Raw genomic sequence first — 17,280 nt, 5'->3', positions numbered from 1 at the left:
TTACAAACATGATCCCATGCGGCCAAATGGATGTGGCCTTCTCCATCCGCTCCGTCCCATAAAAAATTCCTTGAGATCTTGTCCATCGAATCCGCTATACTTTTTGGCACCCGGAAATAAAGACATAATATATCGGGATGGAATTCAAAACCGATAATATCAATGTTAATCTCCCCCCTCTAGACAAGAATGCTTTCTTCCATGTAGCCAATTTTTTCGACATTTTAGCAACCAAGGGCTCCCATAATGATGCTTGTAACGGATTGGCTCCCAACGGTACTCCCAAGTATGTGATAGGCCAACTCTCCTTACCACATCCCAATTGTAGCTCTAACCTTTCAACTTCTTCTTGATCACGGTGGATTCCCAACAAAGCACTCTTTTCCCAATTGATTTTCAATCCAGACATATCACAGAAAGAACTCACCACTTGTACCATGAATCTTATGTGATCGTCGTTCTGTCCGAAGAAGAGCGTGTCATCCGCAAATTGAATGTGAGATATCTCGATCTTGTCTCTACCAACCTATATTCCCCTTATGAGATTCATTTCCTTAGCTTTGTCGATCAACCTTCCCAACACATCCACGACCAAATTGAAAAGAAAAAGAGACAATGGATCTCCTTGGCGGAGACCTTTGAAGGATCTAAATTTTCCTCTCGGTCTCCCATTAATCATAACAGAAAATGATAAATTCGACACACATCCTTGCATCCATGATCTTCATCTTCTTCCAAACCCCTTTTTCATTAAAACGAAGTCCAAGAATTCCCAGCTCACGTTATCATATGCCTTCTCAAAATCCACCTTCAGAACCCATCCTTTTTTTTTCTTTCTCCTCCCCTCTTCAAGCAGTTCGTTCGTTATGAGTCCACAATCGAGAATCTGTCTTCCTTCAACAAATGCATTCTGAGAATTTGAAATTGTATCCGCTATCACATCTTTCATCCTCGCGGTCAAGACCATTGCTATTATCTTATACAGACTTGTTATAAGGCTTATCGGTCTGAAATCTTTCACTTTGTACGAGTCGACTTTCTTTCTAATCAAGCATATATATGTCTCATTAGTTGCTCCATTTATGATACCGCTTTGAAAGAATTCATCAAATACCTTCATAAGATCTCTTTTTACTATATCCCAACACTCTTGGAAGAAAGCCAAAGTAAATCCATCAGCCCCGGACTCTTGCCTCCATCGCACTTAAAGACAGCTTCCTTGACCTCGTCTTCCATAAAATTTTTTTCTAACTGTCGACTCAGCTCTTCTTCAATTGGAGACCAATCCACTCCTTCAATACCCCAACATCTTGACGCCGGCCTACTGTACAAATCCTTGAAAACTCTAGAATTATTGAAACAATTTCTTTTTTTTTTTGATAAGAGACTAAATATTATTAATACTAAAAGAAGTTTTACAAAGATGGCGGATAAGAAATCCGCATTTCGACTAAGTGCATATTATCATAAGCATTAAGCGATTTCGATAATGCCCAAACATATTTCCATTCCCTATTTATATCAGAAATAGATAAATGCCTAAATTCCTTGACAGTTATTGTCCAGCTGGCAACCGTGAACCTTATCTTTTCCCAGACCTCCTCCGTGCCGGCCGCTTTGTCTTGAAATATTCTTTTGTTTCTCTCCAGCCATATGGACCATAGCGTGCAGTGTATGACTAGAGGTAGGAATGTCATTACTCTTCTGTTATTGAAATCTCCCAGCTTCATTATGATCAATTCCGCAGCATTCCTCGGAACTACCCACTGAAATCCCATGTGTAGCAACACTTTTGTCCAAATTTCTCTCGCAAAAGAGCAATGCACAAGCAAGTGATCTTGGTTTTCCTCATGTTTCTGGCATAAGGCACACCAATTCGGACACAGCAAACATAATGGCCACCTTCTTTGGATGGAATCGCACGTGGGTAGTTTCCCCAGAGCAACAGTCCACGCGAAAACACGCACTTTCTGAGGGATCGGTACTTTCCAGATTCGGGTGAAACATGGGAAGTAAGGAAATGATATGATAGGGAAGAAAGAATTATAAAAAGATTGTACAGAGAAGAGTCCCGTGCTATCACCCAGCCATACCCTAAAATCCTCCACACCCCTCTCTAGTCTAGTCAACTGTAGGACCCCTAATAAGGTAGTTAATTCGCCCACTTCGACCTCATTCAAATTTCTCCTAAACCGAATATCCCAGTGTAATGTACTATTTGTTCCCTCAGAATGTGTGGCCAAAAAGCTGATAACCGATTTATGTGGACTAGTGCAAACCCTATAAAGAGAAGGAAATCTCTCGGCAAATGACTCTCCCCCCTCCCAAACATCTTCCCAGAATCGTAACATATTACCCTCTCTGATTACCGCCCTCACCAAAGGAATAAAAATGGGGTAAATTCGAGAGATAAATTTCCACGGGCTCTTAAAAGTTGTTATCCTCGCCAACTCCGCATCCCATCCATTCTGTTGCATACCATAAATGCTTATAATCACTTTCTTCCATAAAGCATCTCGTTCCAAGGATCCTCGCCACCACCACTTCCCCAACAAAGCTCTATTTCTGAACCCTATATTCCCCACACCCAATCCACCTCTGTCCTTAGGCATAGTAACCTGTTTCCAACCGACAATATGACAATGCGTTTCCCCATCTGCCCCATCCCACAAGAAATCTCTCATCAGCTTTTCCGTCATTCTTTCCACCCTTCTCGGCACTTTAAAAAATGACATGTAATAAGAAGGCAACGAGCTCAACACTGATTGTATCAAAACCAATCTTCCACCTCTGGAAAGGTAGCTCTTTTTCCATGAAGCCAATTTCCTTGCCATTTTTGATAAAACCGGTTCCCAAAATTCAATCTTCGTCGGGTTACCACCCAAAGGAACCCCTAGGTACTGTATTGGCAAAATTTCTTTTTTACATCCAATCTCTTGTGCCAAAGCAGCAACTTCATCATCCGGATAGTTAATACCCATAACCATTGTTTTTTCCAAATTGATTTTCAAACCAGAATGAAGCCCGAATTGATTTAATATATCCACTAGTGCGATCACATGCATCTTCGACTGGACCATAAATAAAGTATCATCCGCAAACTGTAAATGTGAGATCTCCACTTTCCTGCTCCCAACTTCGAGTCCTTTTACCTCATTCAATCCCTTTGCCTTGTCAACCATTCTCCCCAAAACATCAACAACCAAATTAAACAAAAAAGGGGATAAAGGATCTCCCTGTCGAAGTCCACGTCCCCCCTTGAATTTTCCCCTCGGCCTTCCATTAATAAAGACCGAGAAAGACACACTCGAAACACATCCCCTAATCCACCTCCTCCATCTACTCCCAAATCCCTTTCTATTCAAAACTAAATCAAGAAATCTCCAGTCAACATTGTCATACGCTTTTTCCAAGTCTACCTTGAGAATCCATCCTTTTTTCTTTTTCCTTCGGTAATCCTCTACCACCTCATTCGCAATTAGACAACAATCCAGAATCTGTCTCCCTTTAATAAAAGCACACTGTGTCTCCATTATAGTTCTATCCAAGGCTTTTTTAAGTCTGGTAGTCAACACTTTCGACACGATCTTGTATAAACTCGTTATTAGACTGATCGGCCTGAAATCCTTAACTCTAATCGACTCTTGTTTCTTGGGGATGAGGCAAATATATGTTTCGTTTGTGATACCATTCACCACCCCACTCTCATGGAATTCCTCAAACACTCTCCTCAAGTCTTCCTTAACTGTTTCCCAATTATGTTTGAAAAAAGCCATTGTGAAACCATCGGGGCCCGGTGCTTTGTCACCATCACAGTCAAACACTGCTTTTCTAATCTCATCCTCTGAGAATAAATTCTCCAGTTCTTGTGCCTCCGTCGTCTCGATAGGACACCAATCAACTCCTTCGATCACCCCGCTCCCTATCCCTTCTGCTTTTCGGTAAAGATTCTTATAGAAGCCAAGAATATGTTCCTCAATCTGCCTCTCCTCAGTGATCATAGTGCCATCCTCCATCATTATTTTTTCTATCGTGGACTTGTTCCTTCGGTTAGTCAAAAGTGAGTGGAAAAAACTTGAATTTTGATCACCTTCCTGTAACCATTTGATTTTCGATCTCTGTTGATCCATTCGATTTTTGAGTAATGACACCGTTTCTAATTCACACCTCACTTTCTTCCTCTCTTCGTGTAAGTTTGTCGACCACTGTTGATCGGACTCTAATTCATCCAGTCTCTTTATCCTCGAAGTCAATTCAGTCAACCTAACACCCACATCCCCAAACACCTCACGATTCCACTTCGTTGCCTCATTTTTTATTCCTTTCAACTTAAGCATGAACTTATACCCCTCCCATCCTTGACTTTCCTGAATACCCCACCACATCTTCACCAGATCTCTAAACGAGTGGTGCGAAAGCCAAGCATTCTCAAATCTGAACGGAGTTGGACCCCACCGCACCTTACTAGTGTCAAGTACCACCGGACAATGATCCGATGTTGTTCTTGGTAACACCTTCTGCCTATACGTTTGAAACATGTCCCTCCATCCCTCGGAGAAAAGATATCTGTCTAGTCGACAGCAAATTGGATCTGCCCTCAGATTTGACCATGTATACTTCGCATTCAATAGAGGTGGGTCGTGAAGGCCCAACTCCTCTATCAAGCTGACGAAGCACATCATACTAGCATTCAATGAGTTGCTATTGAGTTTTTCTCCTGAATTTCGGACGACGTTGAAGTCTCCTCCCAAGCACCAATTTGGCCCACAAATAGAGCTTAAACCTGCTAGTTCTTCCCACAACATTTCTCTTTCTCTCGGGCGTACCGGTCCATAGATAGCAGAAAACCACCAATTTCGATCTTCGCTCCCATTGATTTGAACTGAGACCGAATGATTCCCTATCAGATTGTCACTCACCACCACCACCCTTGGATCCCACATAACAAGTATCCCCCCCGAACTCCCAACTGATGGCAAGTAAATCCACTCAACAAATCTTGATTTCCACAAACTAGCCACAAATCTTCTGTCAATCAACTCTTTCTTAGTTTCCAATATAACCACCAAGTCCGGTTTTTCCTTGCGGATTACTGCCCTCACAAGATCTCTCCTTTTTGCCGCCCCTCCTCCTCTTATATTCCAAATGCATATTTTCATAACAAAATTACAGCACCCCTTGATGTTGTTGCACGCTCATAATTTAATCCCCACTTCAACCTGCCTAACTCTCTTTTTAAACTTCCTGTTGACTTCTTCTCCTCATCCCCACAACTTCCCTCTTTATCTCTTACTCCACTTTGATCCATAATACCAGTTTTTTGTTGTGTAGTAGCCCGTGATGATTTATCTCTCTCGTTACCCGACAATTCCAAGTCAATTCCTGCCCCCCCCTCCCCCCACCCCACCTAATTCACCACTAGACAACCCCAAGACTGTGGCAGAAGGATGTAATAAACAATGCAGTGAATTAGAATGGTTCAAGGAAAGATTTGGATTACCAGTCAGTACCTTTCCTACATTGGGTGACTCGTTAACGCGTGGAATTTGCTCATTGTTAATCGTGTTGTCCTTCGACGGTGAGAAAAGTCCCTGCAGCAATATTTCCTCCTCCACACCTTTAACTGATGCCTCTGTTTTGAATGATACATGACTGTCTGAATCCGAGAAATAACACTCCTTCTGCTGCAGATCGTCATCGAACTCATTACTGTCATCCGCTTCAATGTCATGTAGTTCATGATCCTCCAGCGTGTGGCCAACAGCATCTCCCAGGAAATCTTCAACACCTTTATCTTCGGTTATTATGTTCTTGTTTCCTTTTGTTCTTCTGATGTAAAACTTCTTGGAGGCCTGGTGTTCTGATAATTTTTCTGTATTTCCTCCCACATTGGTCTGCATTTCGTCTTCCTTCTCATTCATCGAGTGAATCGGTGACTGTCTGAATTGTTGAACATCTGTTGGTACTACTCTTCTCAATATCTTGGTTACTTTTCCTTCCAATGCCGCCCCGGAATTCTCGTTTCCTGTATTTGTTCTGTTGTTGTTACTTGTTACCAAAGGACTCCTCTCTATACTTTCACTATGTACTCGCGTCTCCTCTTGTTGCCCATTATCTGATTGACTATCCTTATTCACAGTATTTCCGGTGTTTTTCATGTTCTGAACGTTGCCGTTGCCCCATCCCGCAATCATCTTCTTGCCATTTATCAAAACCTGGGCGTAAGTTTGTCGCTCGTACTGCTCGTAGGCCTTTGAGTCGAAAGAATCTACACGGATTCTGATATCTAAGCTCCCCTCACCCACCTGCACCTTCATGTTATTGGTTATAAATCCTCCCGCAGTGCCCTTCACCTTTATCTTTGCTGATTCCAAGTCGTTAAAATGCAACGTATCCTTGCTGATCTCCAGCAATCCCCCACAACGATCCCCGTTCATTGTGAATGTTTCCCTGGACCATAAATGCCATGGCATCCCATAAATGCTCAGCCAACTATTGCAACACCTGTCGACCGATTCATTGTTGTTAATGTCGGGCCTCCATTCCTCGAATGTCAAGGAGAAACCCCCGTCGAAGAATCCTCGTTGGAGCTTCAAGAAATATGAATATTCATCCGCACCTGATGGCCACCACACTGCTTTGTTTGCTTGGAAAGGAAATAAGTCTGGTAATTTGCTTGCAGGCTTTACCAGGACCTTTTGAATCTGCTCCCAAGTAATATTAACTCTATTCCTTGTAACAATGAGTGCCTCGTGCCACAGTAGATTTTTTACGTTGACAACTTCTTCCTTATCTGTTATGGGTCCCTTTTTACCATCATATCGTCGTGGTTTATCTTCTTTCTCCACTATAATTCTTCGGATGATTTTGTGATCTTGATGTCTATTCGTTTGACGGTTCTTGCTGATATCGATTCCTGATAGCAATCTGTCCAAAGCTTCTGAAATTTTCTTCCATCCCACTGCTTTGAATCCGCTCGGCACTATTGTAATTTGTTTTCTTCCCCTTGCATCGAACTTATGAACTTCAACAAAGCTTCCTCGTTTGTTGCTGATTCGCTGTGCTGTGAATATTGCATTCGTTCCCCTATATCTCTGGAATTCCACTCTCGAGTATGTGTTGTTACTGAACTCCTTTAGTTTCGAACTTAACCATCTAGCCTCGCCACGTTCAAAGTCCATCATGTAGTTAGATCTCCTAGTGCTTTCGGCCCACCAAACGGATTTACCCCTATTTCCCAGTCTCAGTGTAAACATTTTGTGTTCCAGCTTAATAACCTCATCCTTCGCTACCGACCCATAGGTCAGGTTCCTGCTGTGCGGTGCAATCATTCTTCTGGTATCCAAAATCAACGGTGCGAACGTCTAAACCTTGAAATTGAAAGTCGCCGGCGGCCGGCTACCGGCGCCGGTTGTTCCGAAAGTAGCCGATCAACAATGCTCAGTTTTTGGACGAGATGATTGAGCAACAGTTTAACTCGTAAACTCGGATGCTGAAGGAGGGAGAGAGCATTTCAAAATTTTCTCTCTCTAGGGCTTGTCTCACTAAAATAGTTGCCTTTGGGGTTTGAGATATAGTTGCTTGTGCTGAAATTTATTGATTCTATTGAAACAATTTCGTTCCCACATGTTGTAATTGAGCCATCATTTCTTTTCAAACTGTCAATGGTAGACTTGCTTTTACGTTGGTTTAGGAGTGAATGAAAAAATTTTGTGTTTTGATCCCCTTCTTTAATCCATTTGACCTTGCATTTTTGGTAATGTATTTGATTCTTCCGCCTTATCAACTCCTCTAACATCAATTTTGGCTCTTTTCTATCTTTCGATATCTCCTCCGAACCCCTCCCCTCACCCTCTAATTTGTCAAATCTGCTGATTTTATTTGATAACTCTGCTGATTTCATTTCCATTCTACCATAGACCTCTTCATTCCATCTTTTAATGTCACCCTTAATTGTCTTGATTTTCATCATGAATCTATATCCCGCCCATCCTTGTGAATTAGTATTGTTCCACCACAATTTTGTCAAATTTTTAAAGCTTGTATCCCTTAACCATACATTCTCGAATCTGAAAGGTGTTGGTCCCCACTTATTTTTTGCCAAATCAAGCACTAGAGGGAAATGATCCGAGGTGATTCTTGGTAAGATTGACTTTCTGTAGCATGGGTAGATTTCGGTCCATCCCACCGTGAACATGAATCTATCCAATCTGCAACAAATGGGTGAACTCCTAAGACTCGACCACGTGAATTTTCCATTCAATAAAGGTGGGTCGCATAATTCCAGTTCCTGTATCAAGCTATCAAAACAGAACATGCTCGATGTCTGTGAGCGACTATTAATTTTCTCTCGTAATGACCTTACTACATTGAAATCTCCCCCCAAGCACCATCTATCTTCACATATAACACTCAACCCTGCAAGCTCATCCCAGAAGTTAGTTCTTAATCTTGGCTGGCACGGCCCGTAGACCGCTGTAAACCACCAGTCATAGTGAGCATCCTTTTGAATTTGAATTGAAACAGAGAATTCCCCAATCATATTATCCTTTACAGAAATGACCATTGGGTCCCACATAACCAGAATTCCCCCTGACCGACCCACTGCAGGTAAGGTAACCCACTCCACAAACCTCGACTTCCATAGGCTTGCAATAAATCTCCTATCCACCACTTCTCTTTTGATTTCCTGCAAGACAATTAATTCTGGTTTTTCTTTGGCAAGTACGGCACGTATCAATCCCCTACGTGTGGCTGAACCACTCCCCCCAATATTCCATGAAACAACTTTCATCGATTCACTTCAGCATCCCTTGCATTCTCTCTACAACTGACTTCATGATTCTCCAACCTCCTACCACACTACTCTCACTCGTTAAGTTCCACCTTCTCTACACCCAACATTCTTAAGCACTCATTTTGAACTGCCTTGTTAAGTTCCTGCTTCCTCAGACCCACAACATTCTCACCTTCAATCAACCCCTCGTGAGACCCTATGTAGTTGTTTCCCGATATACCCAACTTTTGACTCACTGAAGTAATTCCCCGCCCCTCCTTAACCTCTACCCCTCCCCTCGACCTGACCATCGAATCTGAAATAGGAAGAGAAAGGAAAGAAGAATGATGAGAATAAGAAATGTTGGGTAATTTGCAAACCTTGCTCGGAGATTCTTCAAAAAATTCGCCCAAATCATCGAACTCCAGTGAGTGCCTTGTCGACTTATCCGAATAATCAGAGATATGACTGTCCGCATCATTGAAATCACCTCCTTCATCTGAAGTATCATCCCTCACTCCTTGATTTAGTTGTTCCTCCCAATTTCCTTCCTCCCCATGTATTATATCTTTGTCAACTTCGGTGATTGATATATTTGAAGTTTCTCCCTTTCACAAGTGAAATGATTCTTTATGTGACTTTACTTGTTTCCTGCGATATACATGCTCAAACCTCCTTTCATTAGGATAATACTCCCTATCTAAATCTTGATGCACTCTCTTTTTTGTTTCAAGAATGCTTGTAGATTCAATCTTCCCCTTCTGGAATTCATTCTCATATTTCGGCTTTAACTTTTCGAGAATCTTGATATGGTTCCCTCGATACCATGGTTCTGATACACAGCTCCTTCCACCAGAATTATCAACCCTATCCGCGATCCTAAGTCCGTCGGTCTCTTTAATTTTGCACAGCTTCGTCGAATCACACTTCTGCATATGCGTGACAGTTCCTTCTTGGATGGCTACTGGATGATTTGTGGTGTCATCCGACTGTCTTCTTTGGATGTCGTTAATGGTTTCTGCATTTGAGTCGTGTCCTTTGATTCCTTTCACCCTACCCCATCCTGCCACAACTCTAGCTCCCTCAACCACCACTTGTGCATAAGATCTTTTTTCGTACATATCGTACGCTGATATTTTGACTGAGTCCACAATAATGCAAATGATCAAAGTTCCTCTTGTAGTTTGGATCTGTAGATTTCTATTGATGAACCCTCCTTCAATTCCCACTAGTTTTATTTTTGCTGCCGACAAGTCTTTTAGTAGGATAGTATCTTGACTGATACTCAACAATCCTCCACATTGGTCACCAATTTTTTTTGAAGAGATCTGTGGACCATAAAGATACTAGATCATTATGTTGGTATCTTCAATGGTGAAATGTTAACATTTTGCTTTTGCTCATGTCCTTGTGTATTGAGATAATACCACGTTTCTGCATCCACCATATAGATACTAGATCTGTATTTTGTGATTTCTACTCAAGTTGGCTTAACTTTTATCGTTGATATTAATCAAGATAACATTTGATTTTAGTTATTGGTCTCCCCTTGTATTTGATATGCCACTCAAGGCTCCTGGTTTAACCATCTTTTTTTATATATATGCCCCTTTTCTTTTAAATATTCACACTTCTCTGTTCATAAAAACTATCATTATTCGTCTAATAATCTTCTAATTGATCTCTTTAGTGTAGCATATACCTACTATGTTGTGATTACCGCTTGGACTTTTAGCTAAACCTAAGCTGGCCCTTCCAGAGATCGAAAACTTATTTCCTATAACCATTTGTCACGAGCCCATCATCGGGCCCAGATATCAAGGTGTACAAAAGGCACACACACGGCATATTCAAGCATCGCGATTAGGGTTCCTGCCCTTATCAGATTTAGTAGTTAGGATTTGGTTGTTTATCAGATTTAGGATTTGGTTGTTGTTAGGATTTGATCTTTAGGATTCTGTCTTATCTTTCCAACTTCATGTTATCGCTTTTAGAGATAAGTGATATAGGACTCTTTTGTATTTATATGGATGGTTGGTTGAATAAAAGGATATGAAAAATATTTCAAATTTACAAGTAACGAGATCGCAAGGTTCTCTCTTTCGAGCCTTACCACAACGTGCACAATTGGGCGACAAGGAAGAAAATCCAATAAACCCAAGTGGAATCTGAATTCGTCGGATTTCACCATCGAAAGGCCTATTACACGATCCTTTGCTCGAGAACGTAACATATTGGTATCAGAGCCAGGTTTAATGGGTGATTCGGCATTCTCAAAACAATTAGATGCATTCATGAAAATGTATCTAGAAGACAAGAAGGCACAAGAACAGGCGCAGCAAGGGCTTCAGACGCAATTGGAAGAATTAACGTTATCCTTGGCAGCTGTCCGAACTGAAGCCATTCATAATCATGACTTGGGCAGCACCTCCAAGCTCTCAAATGAATCACGCAGAGGTAGCAACGACAGGGGGGAAGTCCCTCTTGGTGGACAACGATATACAAGGCTGGATCTACCTCGTTATGATGGGCTGGCGGATCCACTGGGGTGGCTCACCCACTGTGAGTTCTTCTTCCGCCATCAGAATACACCAATCCACGACAGAGTGGGGATCGCGGCATTCCATTTGGAGGGCGAGTCACAGATCTGGTTTCTGAAATTAGAAGAAAATATACCCGATATGAATTGGAATGATTTCAAGGAGCAGTGTCACCAACGTTTTGGGCCGATCCTACGCTGCACCAAATTGGAAGAACTCTCTAAATTAAAACAGACGGGTTCCGTGGAAGACTACCAACGAAAGTTTGAGCAGCTGATGGCCCGGGCAACCACGCTATCGCAAGATCAGTTGGTTGAACTCTTTATCAGCGGGTTACAGGAGGTCACGGCGGCGGAGGTCCTCATTCATTTACCTATGGACCTACCAAAGGCCATGCGCCTAGCAAGGCTATACGATGTACGCTCCGGTAGGCGTCAACCCCACACCACGCCCATTCCCCGCAGCACTACTGCCCAACAATCATCGGGTACTTTTGTCCGTCGGCTGAATCGTGCAGAGATGGAAGAACGAAAGGCCAAGGGGCTGTGTTATAACTGCGACGAACTGTACCTACCGGGACATCGCTGTAAGAAGCTGTTTTGGATCGAAACAGTGGATGACGTGCCTGAGCAGAATTCTCTTTTCGAAGAGGACGAACCATCTGTTTCAATTCATGCACTCAAGGGTACACAGGGGGCACAAACCATGCAGATTAAGGGAACAATTTCACGCAATCCTTTACTTGTCTTAATTGATTCGGGCAGCACACATTGTTTCTTGGATAAATGCTTGGCCCAACGTTTGGGACTCGCAATGGAAACCAAAGCTACTCTTCGGGTCTTGGTGGCAAATGGGCGAAGAATACCATGCTCGGGAGTTTGCCGTAACGTCGTTCTCGAATTGGGTGAGTACAAGTTCTGCGTCGACTTTTTTATTATGCCATTGGGAAGTTTCGGGGCAATTCTAGGGGTCAACTGGCTTCAACTTTTTGGACCTATTCAATGGGACTTCGCCAAGATGTGTATGCAGTTTATGTCCCAGGGATAGCCAATTACTCTTCAAGGGAACACCAGTGATCATTCTCGATCGAACGACCATCTATCTTCAATTATGATACACAAGGAAAGGGAGCAAGATTTACATAGCCTTCTTGAGGGGTTTTCGGAGGTTTTTGCGGAACCGTCGGGCCTCCCACCTATCCGCAACTTCCAGCATAAAATTGTTCTTGAACATGGGACTAACCCCATTGCTGTCCGTCCGTACCTCTATGCTCATTCACAAAAAGATGAAATTGAGAGACAGTGCACCGAAATGCTCTCTAAAGGGTTCATTCGAAACAGTACCTCACCTTTCTCTTCTCCAGTCATTCTAGTTCCCAAGGCGGACAAGACTTGGAGGTTTTGTGTTGATTACTTGACAGCTTTCCGTACACATCATGGGCATTACGAATTCACGGTTATGCCGTTTGGCCTCACCAACGCACCAGCCACCTTCCAAGCTCTCATGAATTCTGTTTTCCAGCCTTTTCTAAGGAAATTTGTGCTGGTCTTCTTTGACGATATATTGATTTACAGCCCAACGTGGGAGAGCCACTTACAGCATTTGCGCACGGTGCTAAGGGTATTGCAGCAGCATCAGTTTTCTTTAAAACGTTCCAAGTGTTTCTTTGCTCAACAGGAAGTCGCTTACTTGGGACATGTGATCTCGCGATCGGGAACTCAAGTCGATCGCTCCAAGATCGAGACAATCTCGGCATGGCCGCAACCTACCACCCCTACTGCTTTACGTGGGTTCCTCGGTCTCGCGGGGTATTACCGTCGTTTTGTCAAGGACTATGGGCTGATTGCTGCACCATTAACATCTCTCCTCCGGAAGAACTCTTTCAAATGGTCGATGGATGCCACAGCGGCCTTTGAGAAACTCAAACACGCATTAACGACCACTCCGGTCCTAGCTCTTCCAGACTTTTCATTACCATTTATCGTTGAGTGTGATGCTTCGGATTCGGGTATTGGTGCAGTTCTACAATAGAATGGATGCCCTATTGCTTTTTACAGCCACTCATTCGCGCAACGCCACCAAAAATTACCAGCCTATGAGAAGGAACTCATGGGGTTGACAAGGGCTATACGCCATTGGCGCTCCTATTTCTGGGGCCAACCTTTTGTGGTCCGCACAGTTCACTATAGTCTCAAGTATCTCCTAGAACAGCGAATCGCAACGCCTTCTCAACAACGTTGGCTATGCAAGCTATTGGGATTCGATTTCACAATCGAATACAAGCCTGAGCGTTCGAATATCGTGGCTGACGCCCTGTCCCGACGTGATTCGTTAACGGCATATGCCACCACTTGTCTCAATTCCTTCTTGGGATTTCCTAGCGGATATTAAGGCTGAACACAACACCTCGGCCGAAATTCAACAGCTTGCTCGGACTAATACAGGGGCTGTTTCCAACGACAAGTGGTCGGTCATTGAAGGTCTATTGCTTTAAAAAAAAGAATTTTTCTACAGCAAACGTCCCCATTGATACCGCGGATTATTGCATCTATCCATAATTCATTCCATGAGGGTTATCAAAAAACTTTACACAGGGTATCTCGCGACTTCTATTGGGTTGGTATGCATCTACATATCAAGGACGCAGTCGCAACTTGCCTTGTTTGCCAGCGCAATAAAGTGGAGCAACTTCAGCCGGCGGGACTTCTGCAACCAGCCAACCCTTGCCTATCCCTCACCAGATCTGGGCAGAAATCTCGATGGACTTTGTGGAGGGCCTCCCATCCTCGCATGGTAAGAGTGTGATCCTAGTGGTGGTGGACCGTTTCTCCAAGTACGCACACTTTATTGCCATCGCTCACCCTTATTCTGCAGTTTCGGTGGCCAAAATTTTCTTTGATAATGTTTTTAAACTGCATGGTCTACCCGAATCCATTGTCAGTGATCGTGATGTCACGTTTACAAGTTCCTTTTGGAAGGAATTGTTTCGCTTGCAAGGGACCAAACTTTGTTTCAGTTCGTCTTACCATCCCCAATCTGATGGGCAAACGGAAGCCGTTAATAGAGTGCTGGAAATGTATTTACGGAGTTTTACAAGTGACTACCCGAAGAAATGGGGGGACTGGCTCGCTTGGGCAGAATATTGCTACAACACGAGCTTTCACTCCTCCTTACGTGCTTCCCCTTTTGAGGTCATATATGGACGGAAACCACCTCGCCTCTTATCGTATTGTCCGGGCTTCGCTCGCCTCGAGGCTGTGGATCAGGCACTGCTGTCACGTGATAAGGTGTTACTTGATGTTCGGGAACGTTTGTTGCATGCACAAAACCGCATGAAAGTTCAATTTGATAAAAAACACAGAGAGTTGCACTTTAAGGTGGGGGATTTAGTTTTACTGAAACTTCAGCCTTATCGACACTTAAGCTTGTCTGCTAGAGCTAATCGGAAGCTATCTCCTCGCTTTTATGGACCTTTTAAGGTGTTGGAACGAGTTGGTACAGTAGCCTACAAGCTGCAATTACCCGAGACAGCCAAAATGCATCCAGTTTTCCACATTTCATTCTTGAAACAATTTCAGGGAACTGACACCAGCGAGCCGACGCTACCTGAGATTCCTTCGGGTGAGCGACTTCCAACCCCTCAAGCAATCCTTGACCAGCGGGTTAACAAAGGGAAAACACAGCTATTGGTCCATTGGCACGGGTTGTCACCAGCGGAGGCTTCTTGGGAGGATGCTTCGTTATTCACAGAGCGCTTCCCTTCCTTTGTGTTTGCGGACAAACACCGTTCTCAGGGGGTGGGTGATGTCACGAGCCCATCATCGGGCCCAGATATCAAGGTGTACAAAAGGCACACACACGGCATATTCAAGCATCGCGATTAGGGTTCCTGCCCTTATCAGATTTAGTAGTTAGGATTTGGTTGTTTATCAGATTTAGGATTTGGTGGTTGTTAGGATTTGATCTTTAGGATTCTGTCTTATCTTTCCAACTTCATGTTATAGCTTTTAGAGATAAGTGATATAGGACTCTTTTGTATTTATATGGATGGTTGGTTGAATAAAAGGATATGAAAAATCTTTCAAATTTACAAGTAACGAGATCGTAAGGTTCTCTCTTTCGAGCCTTACCACAACGTGCACAATTGGGCGACAAGGAAGAAAATCCAATAAACCCAAGTGGAATCTGAATTCGTCGGATTTCACCATCGAAAGGCCTATTACACGATCCTTTGTTCGAGAACGTAACACCATTCCTCTTTGTCCTCTTCCAACTGTTTTCAGGTCACAAGGATCATCATACAAGGTGAATTGGTTACGCTCGTATAGATATTTATACTCGCTTGAAACGGACAGAATCATTGAGAAGTTGTGGAGAACCTTGGCTGAGTATATTAGAATTCTTCCTGACAAATGGATCCCATACTTCTAAGTGTAAGCCACTTTTTTGCCCATTTTGTAATTATACCATATTATTTTGATAAACATTGTGGAAGCTTCGGTTTGAAGGCTTACGCATACCAGTTTGTTTCTGCTACATAATCCCATCCCACCTCCATACATATGTTAATATATATGTTTCGTCTGATGAATTTTTTTTTAATAATATGCTTAGTCTTATATTTTAAGTTAATATCTATCCTGGAGTCTAAAGTATGTTGCCTATGTACATAATTAACACGTACACCCTCCATACTAGCAAGCCTTTGGCATTGTGTGCTATATATTAGCTGTGGACACTAAGCTAGACCCATTTTTGGAAACGTTTCCTGCTTCTGTGCGTGCGATTGTATTTTTATATATATTAAAAAATTTAATTCGAGATCATCTCATGACTCGAACCCAATATCTGTTTTGAAAAAACACTCAACCATGAGTTGTTAGGTTGGCCTCTATGTTCGGTTTGGTTTGTGAAAATAACCCGATTTCATTCCCATCCTAAGCATATTGAATCGTCCCTTATGTTTGGTCTCGCTTGTCTCGTCCCAACTCAGTCCTCCACTCTCGGGAATGGATCAATTTTTATTCAAACAAAGCGAGCCATTTCCCAGTTGGACTTGGTACTGATTTGTGTTCGCACCAAGTGGTCGAGTAGTACAAAATCGTTCCCAGATTTTAAATTGTTAATCCTTTTCGTTTCCATATCCCGTCTGTAGCATTTAATGAGACAGAGATTGGAGGGTGGATTATTGTCTTATTTCGTTGTCTTTGTTTTTCTCTCTGTATGTATATATATCTGCCTGATAAATATGCCCAAAACATATCTCACTTTCTTAAACTCAGGTTGCTGTCGATATAAATGTTTCATTTTCATGAAAATAATAGTGAATTTCACACACATAAAAGTTACCTTTTTAATGTTAAAATAACATAAATTGAAATCGACTTAATCATTTGAGTGGATCTGAAATATAAATTTATCAAATCCATTAATCTACTAAGATGGAGTATAATGTTGCTCTCACATAATTTACATAATCGAAACTATGTTAAACAAGTATGAAACTTTTGGAGGAGAGTGGGGTTTATTATATGTTTTTCTTATATATTTTCAAATAAAATTTGTGTATACATAATAAAATAATTATGGTAGTGAAATTAGAGGAAACAAAAGTCAGCCATATTTCTGATTCAAGGTTAGGTGTTTTTAGACTTTTTTTGTTGGCTCTATATGGCTACTTGATTAAATTAATTTTTTTTTTTTTAAATTCAGAAGTAAGGTGTCAGCGTGGGTCTGCCAATTTGACTTTACCATGAATTCAATAACTTTCATAATTCTCTTTTTTTTATTAATATAGTTAAATTTTTAATATTTTAATTCAAATTTGCATATTTTATTCATTTACGGACAAATGGTCAAAAAAAAATTTATATTTTGTCATTTAAAAGAAAAATTGTTAATTATGGTAAAGAATTATGCTAAAATAATTGTTAAATGAAATGTATACTAAATCTGATATTTGTT

The 17,280-nt window shown here is 42.0% G+C and overlaps 2 protein-coding genes across 2 annotated transcripts in view; one reads left to right on the top strand and one right to left on the bottom strand.

Annotated features, from left to right (window-relative positions):
• The window catches only part of LOC140808239 (ENHANCER OF AG-4 protein 2-like), a 28,700-nt gene extending 11,529 nt beyond the window's left edge, over positions 1-17,171 (top strand). The window contains 1 exon segment of the mRNA XM_073165313.1: positions 15,600-17,171. The gene's annotated coding sequence lies outside the window, so the exon portion shown is untranslated.
• Positions 6,795-15,699, bottom strand: LOC140808240 (uncharacterized). Its single transcript, XM_073165314.1, has 2 exons — positions 15,560-15,699; positions 6,795-10,553 (listed from the first exon to the last, which is right to left on the bottom strand). The coding sequence occupies exon 2, from the start codon at positions 8,792-8,794 to the stop codon at positions 7,514-7,516; it is 1,281 nt and encodes a 426-aa protein (XP_073021415.1). The 5' UTR covers positions 8,795-10,553; positions 15,560-15,699; the 3' UTR covers positions 6,795-7,513.
• Positions 17,172-17,280: the final 109 nt, after the last annotated feature.

This window comes from Primulina eburnea, chromosome 12 (assembly GCF_022965805.1).
Source record: "Primulina eburnea isolate SZY01 chromosome 12, ASM2296580v1, whole genome shotgun sequence".
Lineage (NCBI taxonomy): Eukaryota > Viridiplantae > Streptophyta > Magnoliopsida > Lamiales > Gesneriaceae > Primulina > Primulina eburnea.
This window is presented reverse-complemented; position numbering and strand designations above follow the sequence as displayed.

Coding starts and splice junctions, on each gene's coding strand:
- LOC140808240 (XM_073165314.1), bottom strand. CDS start 8,794: ATGAAAGTTGTTTCATGGAATATTGGGGGGAGTGGTTCAGCCACACGT.